General features: G+C 36.4%; 1 protein-coding gene across 4 annotated transcripts in view; it reads left to right on the forward strand.

Moving 5' to 3' along the window:
- The window catches only part of LOC140157107 (uncharacterized), a 262,345-nt gene that overhangs the window by 6,214 nt on the left and 233,178 nt on the right, over positions 1-22,953 (forward strand). For all 4 annotated transcript variants that reach the window (XM_072180178.1, XM_072180180.1, XM_072180177.1 and 1 more), the window contains exon 5: positions 2,026-2,206. In XM_072180178.1, the coding sequence (XP_072036279.1) occupies positions 2,026-2,206 (181 nt within the window). The remainder of the gene's footprint in view (positions 1-2,025; positions 2,207-22,953) is intronic.

Genomic DNA, 22,953 nt, shown 5'->3' on the forward strand with positions numbered 1-22,953 from the left:
GTGGGGCAAGATGTTCCACAGGGAGGGGGAAACTTACATGGGGGAGCTCACCCATGGCTCCGTTGTTTGAGGTGGTGGACATCATCTTGGCTGTGATAATTGCATGCAAAGCCAGAGTACTTTTTTGTGCACTATTTTAGCCCAAAAATTAAGGTGAAATTTTGTGCTTCCCAGGCCAGTTTTCAATTTTACACTATTTGGGGGGTGGGTGTGGGTGAGGTGGGAGGATAAGGGTTTTGACATTTTCTTGGGGGAGGTAAATTGGGGTTTTCTTGGGGATTGAGTTAGTAAAACAACCCCCCTGCAAAGACTGCACTGTACAGGGTGTCCCAGAATGATTTATACTGGGAAAGATGGAATTTTTTAGGTATGAACGGCATTGCTATTGGTCATATTGTTTTGCATTTTAAGTTTTACATATATTTAGCTTTCTCAGATTTTTTAGATTTTAAAGATTGGGCATTTCTAGTAGAAGTTAGAGAGGATTGCGTGAAAATGGTGAATTCCAAGTTTTGACAAAGCAACCTCATATTTTGAAAATATGTTATTTGGAAAATGTTATGCAGCATATTTGTTGTGTCCTGTTCTTACTTCTACTAAATAGTCGACATCTATCGTATATTTATGATGTTACGAAGCAATCCTTGTATGGAATAAAGGATTTGCTATGCTTGAGTGACCTTAAACTATTCTTTCTTTGGCGGCAGTTTTGAAGCCAGTTATTGCGGTGTGTGAGTTTCATCAATTGAAATGCCGGCAGAGATGGAGTTTTCATAAGAGTATAGAGAAGGTTCGTCCTTAGTGTCACAGCATGCATTTACGTCTACAGTATATTGGCAAACCCACAGCTACGTGACAAAGAAGATAAACTTTTACTGCGGAGGATGCTTGAGGAAGTTATATCCTCTGTAATAATGACATTTTTGAGTAAAAAATTGTGGTAAAAATCACATAAAAAGTATGTTTTTCAACCTAAATATCTGATGTCATATTGAAATGTTTCACTTAATTCCATATCAAGAATTATTTAACATTGTAAGCTCTACGTCTGGTATAAAATTTGGTGTATTTCCTATAAAAGAATGTAGGATTTCTGCAATATATTGCACAGTGCGGCTGGACGATGGTGATAAAGAATCCACGTGTTATGATGTTTGCACTGTAAATTACACACATGCCGTTTTTGTCCATTTTCAGTAATAGCAATGTCACGCAAAAAAGAAACAAGCTATTTCCATGAAAGTCACAGAATAAGTAGGAGACATGTGTGGCATTGTATTGCACTTATTAAGATTAGATACACTGTTGATTATATATTTTTGGTAATTTGTTCAAACACGGTATAAATCATTCTGGGACACCTTGTATTAATAACGAAGCAACATAGAACTTTTAGAGCTCCCAGCAATTTTAAGCTTATAGTTCCATTCAGCCCTATTCTTACCATAATTATCTCTTATTGGATCAATAGTACATTATATACACTAAGCCAAATAATTAAGGTACCAGTTACGTTCGAGCTTTTAGCTCGAATTTAAGACCTCATTCGTTGAAATTGTTCAAGAAATAAAGTCACGACGATCCAAAAACCCAAGGAAGGTGCAAATTTAATAAAAGTTGCAGGTTGCCACATTGCATGCCATATTGATTTGTACACGAAGCATTCGCAAACAAGAGAACTAGCGCCGTGCTTTCATTGATTAGCACGTTAAAACTACCGTCGTGCTTTCATTGATTAGAACACAAAAGTGCAACTTTTTATTTCGTATCTTCATTAGGTTTTGGATCACCGTTTCTTTAATTCTCAACCAATTTCAACAAATAAGGTCTTAAATCAGAGCTAAAGAGTACACGCATTGGCTGCTTGCTTTTATTTTGACACGTGTGTCTCTATTTAGGATATACAGGGGTGAACACAACTGCTACCTTAATTCTTTTGCTTACTGTATATCCAGTTGTTTATTTTACCAATCAAAATAGTAATAGAGACTTTCATAAATACTCTATTTTACTCTTAAACCCCAGGAACACGAAAAAACAATAGCAAAACTGAGGACAGAGAAAGACAGGATAGATCGGGAGAACAGGCTCAAACAACAAAAGATTAAGGATTTGGAATCGGAAGTCCAGAAGCTGCAAAAGGATATCACAAGAACAAAGAATGTGAATAAGACTGAAATGGACAAATTAAAACAACAGTTAAAAGGTAGGTCTCTATAAACTTGTGATGTATAGACAAATCCAACAAGCCAAGTGATGGCCACAACTGGTATTGTGACTGCCCAATTGGGTGGATTAAAGCCACTTAAAAATCAATCTTATTGTACTGTGTTGTAAACTTTCATCATTTTATTGTCTATGTATAACATGAGTGATGGAATGCAGTTTTAAATCTCAACCAAGACCGCATCATTTCACATTTTATGTGGGATGAACTTGACAGGGACCCAGCTATGGCTGCCATCAGAGTGGTAGGAATATGTGAAATTGGATTCGTCTATTCTCTAAAATCCTAAGCTGGGAGCAGGGGTGGGCATCAATATGAAATTGATTTAAATGTAAGGCTGTGACTCTTGTATAGGCTATTCTGTGCGAAAAATGTACAAAAGATAGCAGTGGCATAAACAGGTGGAGCCACCCCCACAGACTTTACAGGGATGAAATGGTGGATCAAAAAAGTAAAATGTCATTAAAATGACTAAACATGTTGTGTATTTATTCCCAACCATCTGAGTGCTGGCTGAGCTGCACAGTAATGGAAGGAAGAAAATGGGGAAACACTACCTTTTTTCCAAGTATTTGGTGTTGGACGATAATATATATTAAGACTACATAATAATTCCAAGCGATAGTAAAACCAATGATTGGTAGAGTGCTCAACCATTTGAGAGCATTATAATAGTTATAAACAAGGAACAAAATTACATTGCAGTTTTACAGAACTGTTTTGTGAGGTCTTGAAACAAGACCTCACTCTTCAAAAATGAAATGAAATTACCTTTACATTTCATTGCTGAAGAGTGAGGTCTTGTTTCACGAAACAGTTCTGTAAAACTGCAATTTTGTTCCTTGTTTATAATTTTTATGTGACTATATATATTTTGATATTTTCAGTTATTATATTATACTCTTTTCAAAGAGTTCATGTCTGCGTGTATATTAAATGCACCAAAATTACATCCACTCAGCCAAGATAATGTATTCATGTATGAGAGATATAATATTTTACACTTCCCACAATGCATTTCTTCTATTTCAATTTTCGGTACTGATTTGCTATCTAGTGCATCATGGGTCGATAGTGCAGAAATGTACCTCAATTTAACAGAGCACATCCAGATCTTGCAAAATAAGTTCATTTCTTGACTAAAATGGAACCTGTACAAAGTAATGGGAGTGTCATTTGATGAAATCAAATGATATCATGTTGCAAAGGATTCTGGGAAGGGTAAGTTTTTCTGAAATAAATGCATCAAAATAATTTGCACTAATGGATTTTACTTTAAAGATAGGACAATGTCAGCCTTTTGACATTACTTCCATCATGATCAAAAGAAATTAATATTAAACTTTAATATTAAACATGTAAATATTTGATGCTATCTGATGGAAAATTGGGCTATTCCAGTTGAAATCCTCACACCTATGGACGACATGACCTTAATCTCCGACACAGGGAGTGTGAATATCAAATGAAGTTATCTGAATATTTGACTTCATTTGAAATTCATACCCCCTGTGTGAGAGATTAAGGTCATGTCTTCCATAGGGGGTGTGTGGATTTCAACAGTTGGGAAATATTTGAGAGAGAGGGATGGAAAGGGAGAGAGATAGACATAATGACAGATAGATGTGTAGTGTTGAGGAGAGAGAGAGAGGGAGGGGATGTTCAAGGGGCTACAAATGTTCTTGCCACCCTGGCAAGGCTCAATTTTTATGTTTCCCCTGCATAGGCATGAAACTTTAAAGGGGTGATTTTGTTGTTTTTAACATTTTTGCTGCCCCTCAAAGTTTGCTGCTCTATTATATGTAACGGTCTAGTTTGAGAGAGGAGGGATGGAAAAGGAATAATTGCATAATTAATGAGCTAATTTGCATAAATGCTAATTAAATATACAAATGAGAGGGTGGGTTCACTATAAATACATTAGAACATATCAGAAACACTTCAAGTTTCAAGGCAAAAGTATGCAAAATAAAAGTAGGCCTACCCTGAACATTTATGCATGGATTTTTAGCAAAATATTGTTTAAAATTACCAATTAATGAGCTGCTCCAGTCATTTTAGTTCATTAAGTTGATTGATTATTGATAAAACAATAAGATACAAAGAAAATATAAATTGATATATTTTGAAAATCGTACGTCCGATTTACTTCAAACAAAAGGCATATTGATACGTGCGATTTGCGCTCATCAATTAACCTGTTTAAAACATGCTTAGAGCACTTTCATAATGCCTCAAATACCACCTTAATATTAATGATGCTAGACTCAGAAATGGTTATATTATAAGGTCAGACAACCCGTATGTCGTACATGGGTATTCTTAGAATTCCCATTGCATGGTTTGAAAATAAATTTGTTCACAGTTCAGTAAATGGAAATTGCTAATTTACATTTTACAAATCAAGATAAATGTAGAAATGAGATTTCTTCAAGGTCATTTATATATCGTCAGCAGGGAAGTCAATAAAGATAATGCACTTTTGTAGCTAATAATAAAAATATGAGATCCACTACAATGCATGGATTGAATGTTACATTTTTTACATGCGATGTTATCAAGTATTTTAGTATGTCAGTTAGTAAACTTCATTTTCAAATATTGTAGTCTATCAATCAATTGAGGGAGTCAGCGGAGCTGATCGATCATCAAATATAAATGTTGACATTTATACAGTGTCTTTTACATGTATCAAAGCACTTCACATAATTTATTTCACTGTTGTTAGAAATGTCAGCTCAGCTGGCATACAACGACCAAGGCATGCTCATACCTTTAGAAGGTGCTCAATGGGCAATTTTCATAACAGCTCCCCATTTCACCCCTGGTAGAGAGAGGCAAGTAAGGTAAAGTGCTTTGCCCAAGTGCTCAACACAATGGCACCATTGGGGCTTGAACTTGCAATCCTCCGATTTCGCGGCAGAGCCTGTTTCACTACGCCACTGTGCACTTAATAAAGTTTATTGTATCTATACAATAAACAAATTTACCCCCTGTGAAATAGACTAACCCTGGTCCAAGCTTGTGCTTGGACAAATCAATATGATTGATTTATTGATTGGTTGCATAGTAATGGCTTTATGCAAGAGCCAATGGGTTTAGTGACTATTGTTTGAAGTAGCCAATGGGAAGTGGTCAATAGCCTTGTGATACTGCCCAGTTGGTCAGGGATTAGGCACATTTGCTATCTGTCATGGAAAGGAGTAGGTTTGGTCTCCAATGTGAAGAAAATTTTCCCACCCACCACACCCAAAAAAATTAGGTCATATCCCAGTATTCAATACCTTTGTGGACAGTTACTTAGGAGCAGTAGTTGGCTAGGAAGGCTTCCATATCGTCACGGGACATAGAGGTACATAGACCTAAGGGGTATTGCAGTCTGCATTTTAATGGTAGCTACTGGGCATGGGCAAATTACCAGGAAGAGAGGCGGTAGCTGACCAAGGGAGAGGATTCAAGAAGTGCACATTTTAACTTCTCTTGAGAGGTTAGGCGCATTTGGGTATACAGATCTAGGCGTTCAGGAAATCCCTTTAAAAAGGGCTCTGTAGCTAGCCGGTTAATACATTGCTGTTAACTTCTTTTTAAGAAGTTGGGCCACACTTGCCGAGTGTGGAAAGGGCTCGAGAATACCCTGGAGGGCCCTGTATCTTACAAGAAATTAATTTGGGTTAACTTCTCTGCAAGAAGAAGAGTTGGGCCACACTTGTGTGTGTGTGCAAAAGGGCCAAGGAAATTCCCTGGAGGGCTCCGTATCTTACCAGGAATTAATTTGGGTAAACTTCTGCAAAAAGAGAAGTTGGGCTACACTTGCATGTGGGCAAAAGGGCCAAGGAAATTCCGGGAGGGCCCCGTATCTTCACGAGGAATTTGTGTTAACTTCTTTGCGACACAAGAAGTGGGGCCACACTATGCGATGTGTGCAAAAGGGCTCGGGGTAATACCCTGGAGGGCCCCATATTCATTCATTAAGTTGGGCTACACTTGCATGTGGGCAAAAGGGCCAAGGAAATTCCCGGGAGGGCCCCGTATCTTACAAGGAATTTGTGTTAACTTCTTTGCGACACAAGAAGTGGGGCCACACTTGCGTGTGTGCAAAAGGGCTCGGGGTAATACCCTGGAGGGCCCCATATTCATTCATTAATTCATTTCATTCATTCATTTCTTTCATGCATTTATGTATTGTACAAGGAATTAACTCATATGCAACTCATTCATTTTCATTCATTCATTCATTTCTTCATTGCATTCATTTATGTAACTTTCAAGGAATTAATTTTGGTTAACTTCTCTATGATAAGAGAAGATTGGGCCACACTTTGTGTGTGTGCAAAAGGGCCGGGGAAATTCCTGGAGGGCCCGTGATCTTATACAAGGAATTAAGTTGGGTTAACTTCTCTGTGAGAAGTTGGGCCACACTTTGTTCTGGAGAGGCTCCGTACTTTACGGATAAGTAATGTAGGCATGGGCTCGGGAAATTACGGGAGGGCCCCGTATCACGGGTGAGTAATTTAGGAATTGGCTCGGGAAATTCCGGGAGGGTCCCGTATCTCACGGGTGAGCGGACACTGTGTGTAGATGGGAACAGACTCTGTATTTACGGGAAAGTAAGATTATCCAGGTCAAAAATTGTGGCGGTAAAAAGGGACAGGGCCACAAATTTTATCTTGAATCCAATTATATGAAAATAATTGGATCACCATAGGTAATTGCATAAGTGTTTACAAATAGTAATAATTAAGTAACTAATAAATTTGAGAAATAGTGCATGAGAAGTTGAGCGAAATATGTCAAATATCCAGATTACTTTCCTGAATGTTTCCGGCTTCAGGAAAGTAGGATTAATGTATATGCACTTTTCTAAGGAATTTATATTAAAGGATTGACTCAATAAATGTATGTAAACTTCTCTTGAGAAATTTTCTCTTGAAAAGTTAAGCCAAGTTTGATGTATTGGAACGGTACCCTTTGGGTCCGTATTTTATTGGATGTTAAATCCAAGTCTGGTTTACAAATAAATGGAGATACTCCTGACGGATATGCCAGCAAAAACGTTTGAGTAAAATGTGCCTTATTTCATTTGGGGGTAAAAGTCAAATGGCCAATATCAGTTGAATTTACCATTCAATCAATCAGTTAATCAAACAATAATTGAGTAATTAATCAAGCACAAATCAAGCAATCACACCAAACATATAGTTTATAGTCATCAATGTTTTGTTACATTGATTAATCCAAATAAATTTTTTATTTCCAAATTAATTTCATATCTCTTCAAGTTCACAGGTTATATCGACAGAATTCACCCAAACAGTCAACCACCAAATTAATCAATCCATCAATCAATAATCATAATATTACACTTGACATTGTTCCAAGCCAAGCGACAATATTTACATTGCTATAAATAATTATTATCACCATAAAAATCAATCAATTTTATCTATCCACCGAGTTCTCTAATATTAATTAGTGTTGACAGTTAAAAAAATCTTGAATGAAATCTGACGGCGTAATTCATCACCCGGTCATGTCATCGGATGTTTGTCGTAAAATTAGCTTGTTAACCGGAATATGTTGTTATCTCCTCGCATCCTGATTATGGAAGCATCAAGTTTAAACCACCTGTTCATCGTGTGCCCACGCTGACTTTGCATCAATCTCTGATGTGGACATACATAAACAGACGTTTATCATCCACCGCAGTGAGAATAATTTGTCGCTGATCTTTTCCAACATTTCAAGTTTTAGAAATATAGTATTTACGGATGATTTTTTGGAATTTAATAGTGGATTATTTATAAAGTATCTTTTGTTCTGGACCTTACGTGTGGTTTGATCGCCACTATGGATTGCTGATCAAATGTGAGTATGTATCAGTGTTAAGCGCTGTGTGTGTTTGGGTAAATTGCGGCAGCGTTAAGCCAACCAGCGTATAAGCCAGATACGTTGCTCTGCCTGGCTGCTGATCACTAAGGGAAGCTTTTGCAGTGCATGCAGGTCAATTTATTCCCCATGCATATATATATATACATATATATAGATACGGCGCTTGGCTGCTACACTGAGTATCGCAGATTTTTATATGCTTGTCTGTCACGATAGTACAATGCTATACAGAGCACTTATATCAATTTAATTAGTTTGTTTACATCAGGACAAAAGTGGAAAGTGAATGATATGCACTAAAAATGTGCAGTGACAGTGTTTTGCAAAATGCACACAGGTGAAATATTTTAGTCTTAAAAAATGAATCGGGAAAGCTTGTTTTTTTAACAATTTTTTTGTCAACCCAAAAATGATACCCAATTTATTAATGATGAAAACTTTTTTTGTCTTAACATTTTATCATTTCTCAAAAATAAAATTGCAAATACTGGCACAGATAAAGCAAGTGCAACAAGGAAAAGTATTTTTGTTTTAAGGGCTCTGTCACCTACCTTTGCACAGTATTTTTGTGGGACATGAGAGCACATCAGACATATCGAATTGCATTCTGAATACGAAGAATGTCCTTCTGATATCAAATATTTTTTTTTTTAATTTGCGATATAATACAAATTTTATGACAAATTATTAAAAATTGATATTTTTGATATGTTAAAACAGACCTTGAAGTAAATTTGATAAATCTAATGATATTCACTTTGACGATCATTGAAAATTTTGACTTTTTGTATTGAAGATATACATTCAAGTTTTTTCAAAAACGACCTAGACAATTTAGGTCTTTTGGGGAAAAAATGTGTATATTCCATACAAAATGTCAAAATTTTCAAATGGTCATCGGTTTTTCCTCCCAGCTACATACGCTTTAAGTTCATATCACTAGATTTATACGTTTCACTTCGAGGACTGTTAAATATGAAAAATTAAAAAAAATATAAATTTTTAATAATTGGCCATAAAATGTGTTTTATATCGCCAATTTAAAAAAAAAATCAAAATTACAAAATATCAGAAGGACATTCCTCGTATTCATAATGCAATTCGAAATGTCCGATTGCTCTCATATCCCACAAAAAATACTGTGCAAATGTTGCTATCTGATTCCTTAATAGTTGAAATTATTTTATCCTCATGACTTATTTTTAGCTCCTGATATATTTCAATGTCAAGTTGCTTTGACATTTAAATCAAAATAACCTAATGCATATATTGATCTATTCCAGTCAAATCCTTACACCCCCTGTGGAAGATTATGATCTAAATCTTCCACACAGGGAGTGTATAGATTTCAAACAGAGTTACCCATTCAGGTAACCCCATTTGAAATTCACACTACTCTATATGGTAGATTAAGGTCATGTCTTCCATAGGGGGTGTAGGCATTTCAACTGGAATAGCCCATTTTGGGAGCAACTAAAAATCCTTATAAAAGGCACACTGAGGGACATTTAGTTTCTTCTGATAAGGCTAATGAAAGTTGATCCCCAGTTTCCCGTTACATAGTTTTTCATGACTGGGTAGGTGACTGTTTCATTATTCATTATTCATTATTTTCAAACTTTCATTATCGGTGCAAAGTTAATTACGGAATGCTATGTTTTGAGGCCCAAATAAAATAATAAAGTATAGTTAGTAATGACCATGCTTCACTTCAAAACAAATTTTAATTAAGCACATCTTCTTTGGAATCTTCAAATTAACCTATAGGTTGTGCAACATATGAAAGCACCAGAAGTCCATGATAGTCTTTGGAGAACCACTTTTCCATATAAATACACTGTGTCTGTGTGTTCTATTGCACACTACTTTTTACAAACCAAACTTACTCTCCACTAGCACATCTTTGGAAGCAATATTTATACGGAAATTAGTTTGTCTACTTGCACAAACTGGAGGTTGCTGGTAAAAATCATCACAGGGTGCACGTGTTAATAATAAAACAACCATGCAAGAAATTGACAAATAAATCATTTTATTTATAAGTTTATTTTATTAAATACATATATTTGTAAGAAAAGCAGAATAAATTTGACTTCAAATTTTATTTATTTTATTTATTTTGATGTTGTCTATATATAGCGCGCTACATAATGCACGGTAGAAATGCTTTCATATTTGTTCATACGCTGGTTCCCGCGAACTTGGCTGCCTCTCTTTGTGTTCGGTCTATCCATTTAATGGTAGGAGAAACTTAGATGCAGGGAATTGCTAGTCTCCAGTAAATGCGCCCTACGATATCGCCATTTTACCACGTAGTTTAACCCAGCGTTTGCAAAGACTATTCGGGCCGGTCAGGGTCGGCGTAAAAGTGCTTAAAATACGTGTCGGACGTGAAAGATGACATTAAAACTATCCTTTTTTCTTAAAAACTTGAAAATGTGAAATAATGAAATAATGGAAAATAATGAAATATTTGATCGGCATTTTTTTCTGACCGGAGTCGGGTAACGGGAAACTAGGAGTCAACTTTCATTAGCCTAAGTGATTATGTTCTCTGATTTTAAAGAGCAATATGGATAACTATATAATGGTACGTACTTCAGTTTTACACTACACTATACAAGACCCTTCAGTTGATATTTAATTATGCTTTGATTGTTTAAAATTTTATTCAGTATGGTAAATTATTTGCTAGCAATTTACATGTATCACACACTAGTTAAGATTCACAGCTGTAATTTTTAATTATTAAAAAAAGATATTGTGAAAATAACTTTTAATAGACAAAATATAGACAAATGTTATAATGGTAGTACCGCATTATCTCTAATATAAATGCCCAACTCTAATAAATAAACACCTCCACATATTGTTTTAAAAGTAAAAGTGACAAAAATGTCAATTGTCATGCAATAGTAGTAAGCTTAAAACTGCCATTTGTTGGGTGCCATGATTGCCGAATTAGCGGACCTGGAAGAAATGTGTGATAAAAATAGAATTTAGACAGGAAGTAAACTGGGTGTGATCTGTTCATATAAGCTTACATAACACCATTTTTTCATCCAAAATCACTTCAAACAACCCCCTTTTGAAAATATCATGCCCCGGGGGCGTTTATTGGAGATAATACAGTGATCATCTTGTAGCAGAGATCATTTTTTGAAATATCACATTTTCACTTTGCAATCATTTCAAGTATTTTAATTTTCTTCAGCTTTCCACACTAAATTCACATTAAATTTTATACATATCATATTACACAAATTTAGAAAAGCCTGAATCCCCAGTCATTTTTGTGTGTGAATGCATTTTTGAGATAAAAAAAAGCTTACTTTGAAATATTTTTGTTACTTTATTAGCTTTTACACATTTAATTTACTGAGATACCCTTTAAGAAGTGAACATTAGAGTAGTAGTATAGTAACATTTAATTAACAATTTTTGGGGAATTTTTTGGGTAGTTTTTATTTTTGTGATTTTCATAACTAAGAAGTCTTGAAAATTGAATACTGCTAAAATAACTTGTCATACAGAATGATACAGAAATTATTAATAATTTTACAAGTGTATAGCTGATATACTTTGAAAGGCCCTAACCACTCAACACAAAGACAATTTTTAGCGTGTTATAATATGCGTCCTGTGCTTCAATGGGAATTTTATCGCTGTGCAATTTATTACACATTTATTACACATCTCATAAAGTCACTCAAATGTGCACTAGCAACTCTTATTATTATACCATAGAACTGCCTTATTGTGTGAGGTATGGTAAAAGTAATAATTTTTGTGCGCACAATTTTTTGTCCTTTACATTGAACCACTTTGCTTGGTTTTAAAGGAAGGTGACCTGATATATTTGGAAAATCAAATTCTTTAAAACTTACGTATAACATAAAATGTCATCCCTTTCAAGCACTTATGCAAAAAGAATATGTAAATGTTTTGTTGTAAATGTGACTATAATTCCTAATGGAATTACCAACATTTATACAGCGTGATATTGGTAATGTGCAGTGTTTTTATAAATGATAATCATCATGATCATGTAATATATTGATTTAAAGTGAAAGGCCCTTTTTTTCTCATAAACATATTGAAATTAGAAGTTCCAACTCATTGTATTTCTGAAGATATCATCAAAAAACTGCCTAATTAGTCTCAAATGTGGTATTATACCACATTTGAGACTAATTCGACAGTTTTTTGATGATTTTTTTTTGGAAATATACCGATTTGGAACGCCCAATTTCAATCTGAGCTTTCATCTGATACCAAAATCAGCATTTTGATGAGGTAAAGTGGGGGGATAATAAATTTATGATTTCAAGTTTTCTAGCAAAGACCTTCAGTCCTTCATAATACATATATCTATGATTTTATTTTTGTGGTAACTGCATTGAGTGCAAAAAGTGTTTGATTTTTCAAATGTTGAGAAAGTCCAGATTTTAAAATTTAAATACCTGCAAATTAGGATATTGACAAGGTTGTAATATTGAATTTTGAATTTCAGGGTTTTGTGATATTTTAAATCATACTAAATATCCATGAAAAATACATGTGCCATATTTCCTCGAATAAACGCCACCCAGGGGCATTGCATTTTCCAAACTGAGGGCATTTATTATAGAGGCCATTTTTAGAAAATGATAATTCCCGTTAAAATCATTAGGTAAGCTTAAAACTCACACTGAAATGATGAACTATGGACTTCCGGGTTTCATCTGATAATATTTTTGCCGATTATCGGCGCTATTATAGAGACCATGTGAGCAACTTGGTAATTAAGCTTACTACACAAGATAACATTGAAAATATCAGCTTTTTTGAAACATCTTGGTTGAAAAAAGTGGTGGGGGCGTTTATTTGAAGGGTGCGACTATTCTAGGAAATGCGGTATGTAATTGGTTATTCCTGAATTGAAGTTCTAACAAAATTATATCCTTGTTAAATACATCTTTCCACAGTAGAGCACACCATTGGCACAAAGCATTTTAAACAAGCATGCGATTTAAAAGTCAAAGTTTACCAGGCACAGCGTACACCGAATCCACTCGTTTTTCAAAAGCTACGCATGGCGATTTTGTTTGAGATAGGCCGAGCAACTCAGGCTAAGCATATCATTTGTCATGATATGAGATACCACAGAGTTTCTATTCTACACATTTTTACGATTTGCGCATGCTCAGTACCCCATATGATGTTGCCATTTACAAGAAAATTTGATTTGTTGTCAGATAAAACCCAGGTTTTGTTTCAATACACTAACTGGAAATTCAATATATATACTCAGCGGCGATTGATGTTTTCTTTAAACGCACATATTTTACTGCATTTTCACCATAACGATTTTTAAATCGTACGTTAAAAATGTGATATATTCAACTGTTTGAGAATTATAATCATATAAAAGGAACACTCATAGCCTATTCAGCTCAGATCCACGTGCTGTATAGAATATTAAATCACAAGCCTATAATACAATGCACCATATCGAGACACTATAGGCAACTTTCTTTATCTGCGTCAATAATAGAATATTGATTTAAATAGAATTGAATACATCTCTACATTTTGAGTTTGTACTTTATCACTGAGCGATCTAGCGATCAATTTCTAGCCAATCAGATAGGACTCCTTTTCTTGCGTTCGGTGAAATAACAATCGCCCGTCGCTCACCAACGGAGTATTAAGACGTGATTCATTGCAGGGAAAAAAGTATTTATAATACAGGGTGTCGACACTGTGCCAGGTGCATGGCAAAATAATTTGCAGGTATACTTATACTAACATCCGTAAGTGACCAACATAACAGAGTCTGTACTCTTTGAGTTTAACCTCTTTGGTATTTTCAGACTATATGCTGTTTGAAATTGCTCAGGAAATAGTGGAGTCTTTTGTGGAGACTATGGATAAATAACTGACGTCATCTCAATAACTAAAAGTTGCACTTTTTGGTCTCGGCTATTGCTTACACTGAGCATCATAATTGATTTTCATACATACAGCAGCTGAGTTCATTCAGTTGAAATGGGTTTTTGTTTATGTAATAAGTACATAATATCTTGGAAGGCAAAAAAAGTGCAAGTTTTATTTTCCAAGATGACTCTGTGTTTCAAAATTCACCTTTTTTGTCATATCCCATAAGCCTTTGTAATCTAATCCCATATGTCACGCCGATGTGCACATCATTACTGCACATTTACTATGCGCAGAAATGATGGTCGCTAATGATGTGCGCATTGGTATGACATATGTAGGGCTAAATCACAAAGGTTATGGGATTTACCGAAAAGTGATTTTATATTTCCATCTCAATTTTAGTCAGCAATGGGCTATTCCAATTGAAATCCATACACCCCCTATGGAAGACATGTCTACATCTCCCATACAGGGGGTGTAGTGTAGACTTCAAATGGAGTCACCCATTCAGGAAACCCCATTCACACTCCCTGTGTAAAAGATTAATGTCATCCATAGGGGGTGTATGGATATCGACTGGAATAGCCCAATGTATCAAATTGTAGAGAGGTCAGACCAGGAGAGCTTGGATGTCACTGGATCTTTATGGGAATTGTGACATATTGGATTATCATAATGGGACCCAAACTCCAGCATGTTGAACTTGAGAAAGCCCTAAATCTTACAATAATTGGCATTTAATTTTAAGCATGAACATTACAAAGAAATTTATTAATTTAAACTTCAACACTACTTGTTTATTTCGCTTACCGGGAGCGCTTTCGAGGAACTTCCTCGTCATCAGCCGATGTTGTTAGCTCTGATGTTTTCTTGGAAACGGCTAAGGACCAACCTGATCAGGTGACATCACACTTGATGACGCCTATGCGAAAAAGGCATGGTTGAACTATGGTTAACCATGGTCAACCATGGTTCAACCATGGGTTTTGACCATGGTCAAACCATGGTCAACCATGCTTTTGAAAAATTGCACCATGGCCAGAGACCATGGTCAACCATGGTTAACCTTTTGACCATGGTCTATCTAAAGTGACCATGGTTAAAACTTCGCATGTTTGACCATGGTTGAACCATTGTCAACCATAGTTCAACAACCAGGGTTTTGACCATGGTCAACCATGTTTTTGACCATGGTCAACCATGTTTTTGACCATGGTCAACCATGTTTTTGACCATGGTCAACCATGTTTTTGACCATGGTCAACCATGGTCAACCATGTTTTTGAAATATGGCACCACGGCCAAAGACCATGGTCAACCATGGTCTATCTAAAGTGACCATGGTCAACCATGGTCAAAAATTTGCATGTTTGACCATGGTTAAGAAACAATAGCAATCAAGGAAGAAACAATAGAAAGAAACAATAGCAATCAAGCTTAAACTTTAAATTAGCACCCGATAGAGGGCAGGGCCTGAAGAATGAGGGAAATTATGGGGTAAATATTTAACGAAATAAACTGCATAATCATATTACTTAGATTTATTCCGTTAAAAATCTTATTTTAACTTATCAAATTACTAGTTTTTATATTCTATGGTGTCAAATATTTATTCACAACGTTGTAAATACGCATTAAATACGATTAATAACAACAGAGGGTGCTTTTTCTCATTTACTACCCAGAGTCAACCATGGTCAGGTGAGGTGATGACCATGGCTGACAATGCTCAGCCATGCTAAAGCATGGTCGACCATGGTATACTTAAAAGTGACCATGGTCAACCATGGTCAGGTGAGGTGATGACCATGGCTGACCATGCTCAGCCATGCTAAAGCATGGTTGACCATGGTATACTTGAAGTAACCATGGTCAACCATGGTCAGGTGAGGTGATGACCATGGCTGACCATGCTCACACATGCTAAAGCATGGTTGACCATGGTATACTTCTGAAGTGACCATGGTCAGGTGAGGTGATGATGACCATGGCTGACCATGCTCACCCATGCTAAAGCATGATTGACCATGGTATACTTGAAGTGACCATGGTCAACCATGGTCAAGTGAGGTGATGAACATGGCTGACCATGCTCACCCATGATAAAGCATGGTTGACCATGGTATACTTAAAAGTGAGGTGAAGACCATGGCTGACCATGCTCGGCCATGCTAAAGCATGGTCGACCATGGTATACCATGGTGACCATGGCAACCATGGTTGACCATGGTCAAGCCACCATGGCTGATCATCGCTGACCATAGTTAACCATGGTCAACCATGTTTTGACCATGGTTGACCATGGTTGACCATGCTAGCACGGTTGACATTTCGCCTAGGCGTCACCGAAGTCAGAAGTTTCCTGCCCCTGTTGCCGCTGGGTTTGATCAGGTTGTCCCACACAGGATCTAGTTCCAATCCTGTGTCTCGGTTCAATGAAAGTCCCTGCTGCTTGATCTGGATAGCTCCCAAGAAAACATCAGAGCTATCAACATCGGCTGATGACGAGGAAGTTCCTCGAAAGCGCTCCCGGTAAGCGAAATAAACAAGTAGTGTTGAAGTTTAAATTAATAATTTTCATTGTTATTACCACTACGTATGAATCTGCAATTCTATAACATTATAAAGGTTTGTGCATTGTATTACATGTGAATTGCAAACAAGCAGGCACAAACAATGACAGTTTGCAGGGCGGCATGTGGCGAAACAATCCATATACACTATTTACCCGCAAGTTTATAAGTGATATGCAGACATTACGACATGTGAAGTCCATGCTCCCCGTGTTTAAGCTCTATGGTTAAGTTCAGTTGTATGACATTTATCAAAGCCTTTTTTGCCGTTCATATTTATAAAGAAGAAAATCGCTTTGAAATTTACCACACAATTTTTGCCATTCTAGAAAAATGTCACTCACATGCCAATTGGCTATTCCTGTTGAAATCCATACACCCCCTATGTAAAACATGACCTTAATCCCATACACTGGGTGTAGATTTCAAATGGATTCACTCATTCAGGTAACCCCATTTGAAATTCACACTCCCTATGTAGGAGATTGAGGTTATGTCTTCCATAGGGGGGTGTATGGATTTAAACAGGAATAGCGCTATAGACATGTAGAATGAAAATGTAATTTGATTTTGCAATTTGGTCCAATTTATTATTTCCAATTCACTTAGGTCAGCCTGGCATACAATGTCAGATACTGGGTCAAAACTTGATGAACAAATTGACTTTGATAGACTTAAAATTCCCCAGCCGCAAAAGCTACATTTATAAGCATAAGGCTGATAAAAAACGAGTTTGTTTCTCGTTGGCCACACACGTCTCGTTTTTTTTTAGCAATTTTACTGCAATTTTTATTTGAGAAATTCAAAAAAAGTTAAATTTTTTAAGCAAAACATGGTTAACAAAAATGTTCTATTTCAGATTGTTTTGTAGTCCAGTTTGTTTACAGGGATTATGAAATAAATAAATCGTATGAAAATCAGTGCATAATTTTCTTAAATTTTCAATGTTCATCTAACCTACTCTGTACTAATTTGACAATAATATTTGTGATGTGAGGTATGTGTTGTGGGGTACACCCGTCAGTCCGAAACCCTGTCAGTCCAAACCACCGCTAGTCCGAATTTTAAGCTTACCTAACCCTAAACCTAAATCTAACCCTTAATGTAACCCTAACCCTAAACCTAACCCTAACCCTGAAAAGTTGGACTAGCGGTGGTTCGGACTGACTGTGTTTCGGACTGATGGGGAGACCCCATGTTGCCATAAGTCCCTTCTTTATATGAAACAAAAACACATTTTGAATTTTGGTTTTCAGACAACCTGTGGAAAAACAAATAAAGACTTCACAAAAAGTAATGCAGCTGTTATAAATGCGCCTATTATCATAACTATTAATCGTATTCACAATTTTTCAAGATAGAAAGAAGGAGAAAGAATTAGGGGTTCATTCATAGGATTTCGGGCATGATCGCTGTTTATGCCCGAGGCGTGACCCCGTTCATACATACCCAACATTCTTAGAAATTCAATACAGAGGAAAATAATAAGGATTTACAAGTTTAAATAACATTTCCATACCGTTTTCCTTCATAAATTGGAAGGAAATGAGTAGGCCTACTTGCAGGAAGCAGCTCGGCTCATGAGGTCAACGACCGGAGTCAACGCGTGATACGCGTCATCGTTTCGCTCCGCGTGAGATGGGCGCGGTGACATGCTTGGCGTGTACGCAACACTAGCAAATCGTGGATCGTGTTAATTGGGTTCCATCGCTGCGTGACGCAGCTTGTTTATACCCTGCGTACTGGTCATAAATGGTATTTATGACCAGCAAAAAAGTGTGCAAATCCAATCAGAAACGTCGTTATATCGTGAGTATGTATGAAGGATGCTTTATTTCCGTGCATTTTGATCCCTCATTCAATGGCATTCGTATTTTTAAAGAAAAATCCCTGAATTTAAAAGTTGCACTGATTTGCATTGATTTGAATTCAGTGTCAAGATTAAATGGCAGGTTTTACATGCAACAATGCTTGCGTAATATGCCTTTGATTGCTGTAAACTGTAACTTTTAAATTTTGTTATTTTTCTATGAAAGCACTACTCTGTTGTCAGTATTGGACGTATGTAGTATCAAAATGCGCTTAAATAAACCACCCTTTCTATTTTAAATATTGTGCAAGGAGAGCGTGGCGCAATGGTTAGGGTACTTGCCTTTAGTGCATGAGGTCCCGGGTTCGATTCCCGGCGGTGGTGATTTGCTGGGATATTGACTTGGAAAAAAAAGTCTGAAATTAATTGGCAACTTCTGTAGATTAAATTCAGACTTCCGTTCTCCCATGGTTCATTTAGAATTGGGTAAATGAATCATGAAAGTACTCCGTCCTTCGGAGGGGACGTTAAGCCGTCGGTCGGTCCCGTGTACAGAGAGCCATACCTGTACATGTATCTCGCAGCCAGTTTCGAAAAAGAGTAGGGTGTTAACCCCTGACTGTTCCTAACCCGTCCCGGTGTTCAAATGGACCCCAATGGAAATAAGCTTCAATAGAGGCTTTCTTGGGTTATCCAGGGTTGTCAAAACCCGAACAAATCAAATCAAAATCAAAAATGTGAATAATATTTCTGAAGCTATATGCATATTTATAATCGCTATGTTACTTTTTGTGAAGACTTAACATTGTTTTAGCCTAATCTGATAGCACTGGGACACAATGTACTTATGTTCATAACTGACAATGAGCATGTATCTGTTTCATTATATCATTATTGCTATCTACCCCTAATAGCACATTATGCATAATACAGTATGCATTGCTATCTACCCCTGATAGCATAGTATGCATAATAAAGTATGAATTGCTATCTACCCCTGATAGCACAGTATGCATAATACTGTATGCATTGCTATCTACCCCTGATAGCACAGTATGCATAATACAGTATGTATTGCTATCTACCCCTGATAGCACAGTATGCATAATACAGTAAGTATTGCTATCTACCCCTGATAGCACAGTATGCATAATACAGTAAGTATTGCTATCTACCCCTGATAGCACAGTATGCATAATACAGTAAGTATTGCTATCTACCCCTGATAGCACAGTATGCATAATACAGTATGTATTGCTATCTATCCCTGATAGCACAGTTTGCTATAATAAAGTATGTATTGCTATCTACCCCTGATAGCATAGTATGCATAATACAGTATGTATTGCTATCTAGCCCTGATAGCACAGTATGCATAATACAGTATGTATTGCTATCTACCCCTGATAGCACAGTATGCATAATACAGTATGCATTGCTATCTACCCCTGATAGCACAGTATGCATAATACAGTATACATTGCTATCTACCCCTGATAGCACAGTATGCATAATACAGTATGCATTGCTATCTACCCCTGATAGCTGATAACACAGTATGCATAATACACATTGCTATCTACCCCTGATAGCACAGTATGCATAACACAGTATGAATTGCTATCTACCACTGATAGCACAGTATGCAAAATACAGTATGCATTGCTATCTACCCCTGATAGCACAGTATGCAAAATACAGTATGCATTGCTATCTACCACTGATAACACAGTATGCATAATACAGTATGCATTGCTACCTAATACAGTATACATAATACAGTATGCATTGCTATCTACCTCTGATAGCACAGTATGCATAATACAGTATACATTGCTATCTACCTCTGATAGCACAGTATGCATAATACAGTATGCATTGCTACCTACCCCTGATAGCACAGTATACATAATACAGTATGTATTGCTATCTACCCCTGATAGCACAGTATGCATAATACAGTAAGTATTGCTATCTACCCCTGATAGCACAGTATGCATAATACAGTAAGTATTGCTATCTACCCCTGATAGCACAGTATGCATAATACAGTATACATTGCTATCTACCTCTGATAGCACAGTATGCATAATACAGTATGCATTGCTATCTACCCTGATAGCACAGTATGCATAATACAGTATGCATTACAATCTACCTCTGATAGCACAGTATACATAATAAAGTATGTATAGCTATATACAGCATAGTATGCATAATTAAAGCCATATTATATAACATTTGCTGAGGAGAACGCCCTCAAAAAAATTTTGAATTCAGGTTTTTGCATGATTGTAATGTACTTTGACTTTGGTAAACAAAGATTCTCTGCAAAAATCAAGACTTCAGGTGCTGTAGTTTTGTCAAAATGCGAGATTTTGAATAAACCGCTGGAAATAACTTTCAAAATCCGACTTGAAGCCACTCAAGCGCCCATAACTCGACCAAATGATATCAGTAGAGCAACAAAAGAGGTATCAAAATGCGCTTTATATACATTTGTGCTATATATTTCAGTTCCCGATATATCTGACCATCTATATCGTTTCGATACTTTATATTGCTATCTACCCCTGATAGCACAGTATGCATAATACAGTATGTATATTACTATCTACCCCTGATAGCATAGTATGCATAATACAGTAAGTATTGCTATCTACCCCTGATAGCACAGTATGCATAATACAGTATGTATTACTATCTACCCCTGATAGCATAGTATGCATAATACAGTAAGTATTGCTATCTACCCCTGATAGCACAGTATGCATAATACAACATGCATTGCTATCTACCTCTGATAGCACAGTATGCATAATACAATATGCATTGCTATCTATCCCTGATAGCACAGTATGCATAATACAGTATGTATTGCTATCTACCCCTGATAGCACAGTATGCATAATACAGTATATCTACCCCTGATAGCAGAGTATGCATAATACAGTATGCATTGCTATCTACCCCTGATAGCACAGTATGCATAATACAGTATGTATTGCTATCTACCCCTGATAGCACAGTATGCATAATACAGTATGCATTGCTATCACCCCTGATAGCACAGTATGCATAATACAGTATACATTGCTATCTACCCCTGATAGCACAGTATGCATAATACAGTATGCATTGCTATCTACCCCTGATAGCATAGTATGCATAATACAGTATGTATTGCTATCTACCCCTGATAGCACAGTATGCATAATACAGTATGTATTGCTATCTACCCCTGATAGCACAGTATGCATAACACAGTATGAATTGCTATCTACCACTGATAGCACAGTATGCAAAATACAGTATGCATTGCTATCTACCCCTGATAGCACAGTATGCAAAATACAGTATGCATTGCTATCTACCACTGATAACACAGTATGCATAATACAGTATGCATTGCTACCTACCCCTGATAGCACAGTATACATAATACAGTATGCATTGCTATCTACCTCTGATAGCACAGTATGCATAATACAGTATACATTGCTATCTACCTCTGATAGCACAGTATGCATAATACAGTATGCATTGCTACCTACCCCTGATAGCACAGTATACATAATACAGTATGTATTGCTATCTACCCCTGATAGCACAGTATGCATAATACAGTAAGTATTGCTATCTACCCCTGATAGCACAGTATGCATAATACAGTAAGTATTGCTATCTACCCCTGATAGCACAGTATGCATAATACAGTATACATTGCTATCTACCTCTGATAGCACAGTATGCATAATACAGTATGCATTGCTATCTACCCCTGATAGCACAGTATGCATAATACAGTATGCATTACAATCTACCTCTGATAGCACAGTATACATAATAAAGTATGTATAGCTATATACAGCATAGTATGCATAATTAAAGCCATATTATATAACATTTGCTGAGGAGAACGCCTCAAAAAATTTTGAATTCAGGTTTTTGCATGATTGTAATGTACTTTGACTTTGGTAAACAAAGATTCTCTGCAAAAATCAAGACTTCAGGTGCTGTAGTTTTGTCAAAATGCGAGATTTTGAATAAACCGCTGGAAATAACTTTCAAAATCCGACTTGAAGCCACTCAAGCGCCCATAACTCGACCAAATGATATCGTAGAGCAACAAAAGAGGTATCAAAATGCGCTTTATATACATTTGTGCTATATATTTCAGTTCCCGATATATCTGACCATCTATATCGTTTCGATACTTTATATTGCTATCTACCCCTGATAGCACAGTATGCATAATACAGTATGTATATTACTATCTACCCCTGATAGCATAGTATGCATAATACAGTAAGTATTGCTATCTACCCCTGATAGCACAGTATGCATAATACAGTATGTATTACTATCTACCCCTGATAGCATAGTATGCATAATACAGTAAGTATTGCTATCTACCCCTAATAGCACAGTATGCATAATACAACATGCATTGCTATCTACCTCTGATAGCACAGTATGCATAATACAATATGCATTGCTATCTATCCCTGATAGCACAGTATGCATAATAC

This window comes from Amphiura filiformis, chromosome 7 (genome assembly GCF_039555335.1).
Source record: "Amphiura filiformis chromosome 7, Afil_fr2py, whole genome shotgun sequence".
Lineage (NCBI taxonomy): Eukaryota > Metazoa > Echinodermata > Ophiuroidea > Amphilepidida > Amphiuridae > Amphiura > Amphiura filiformis.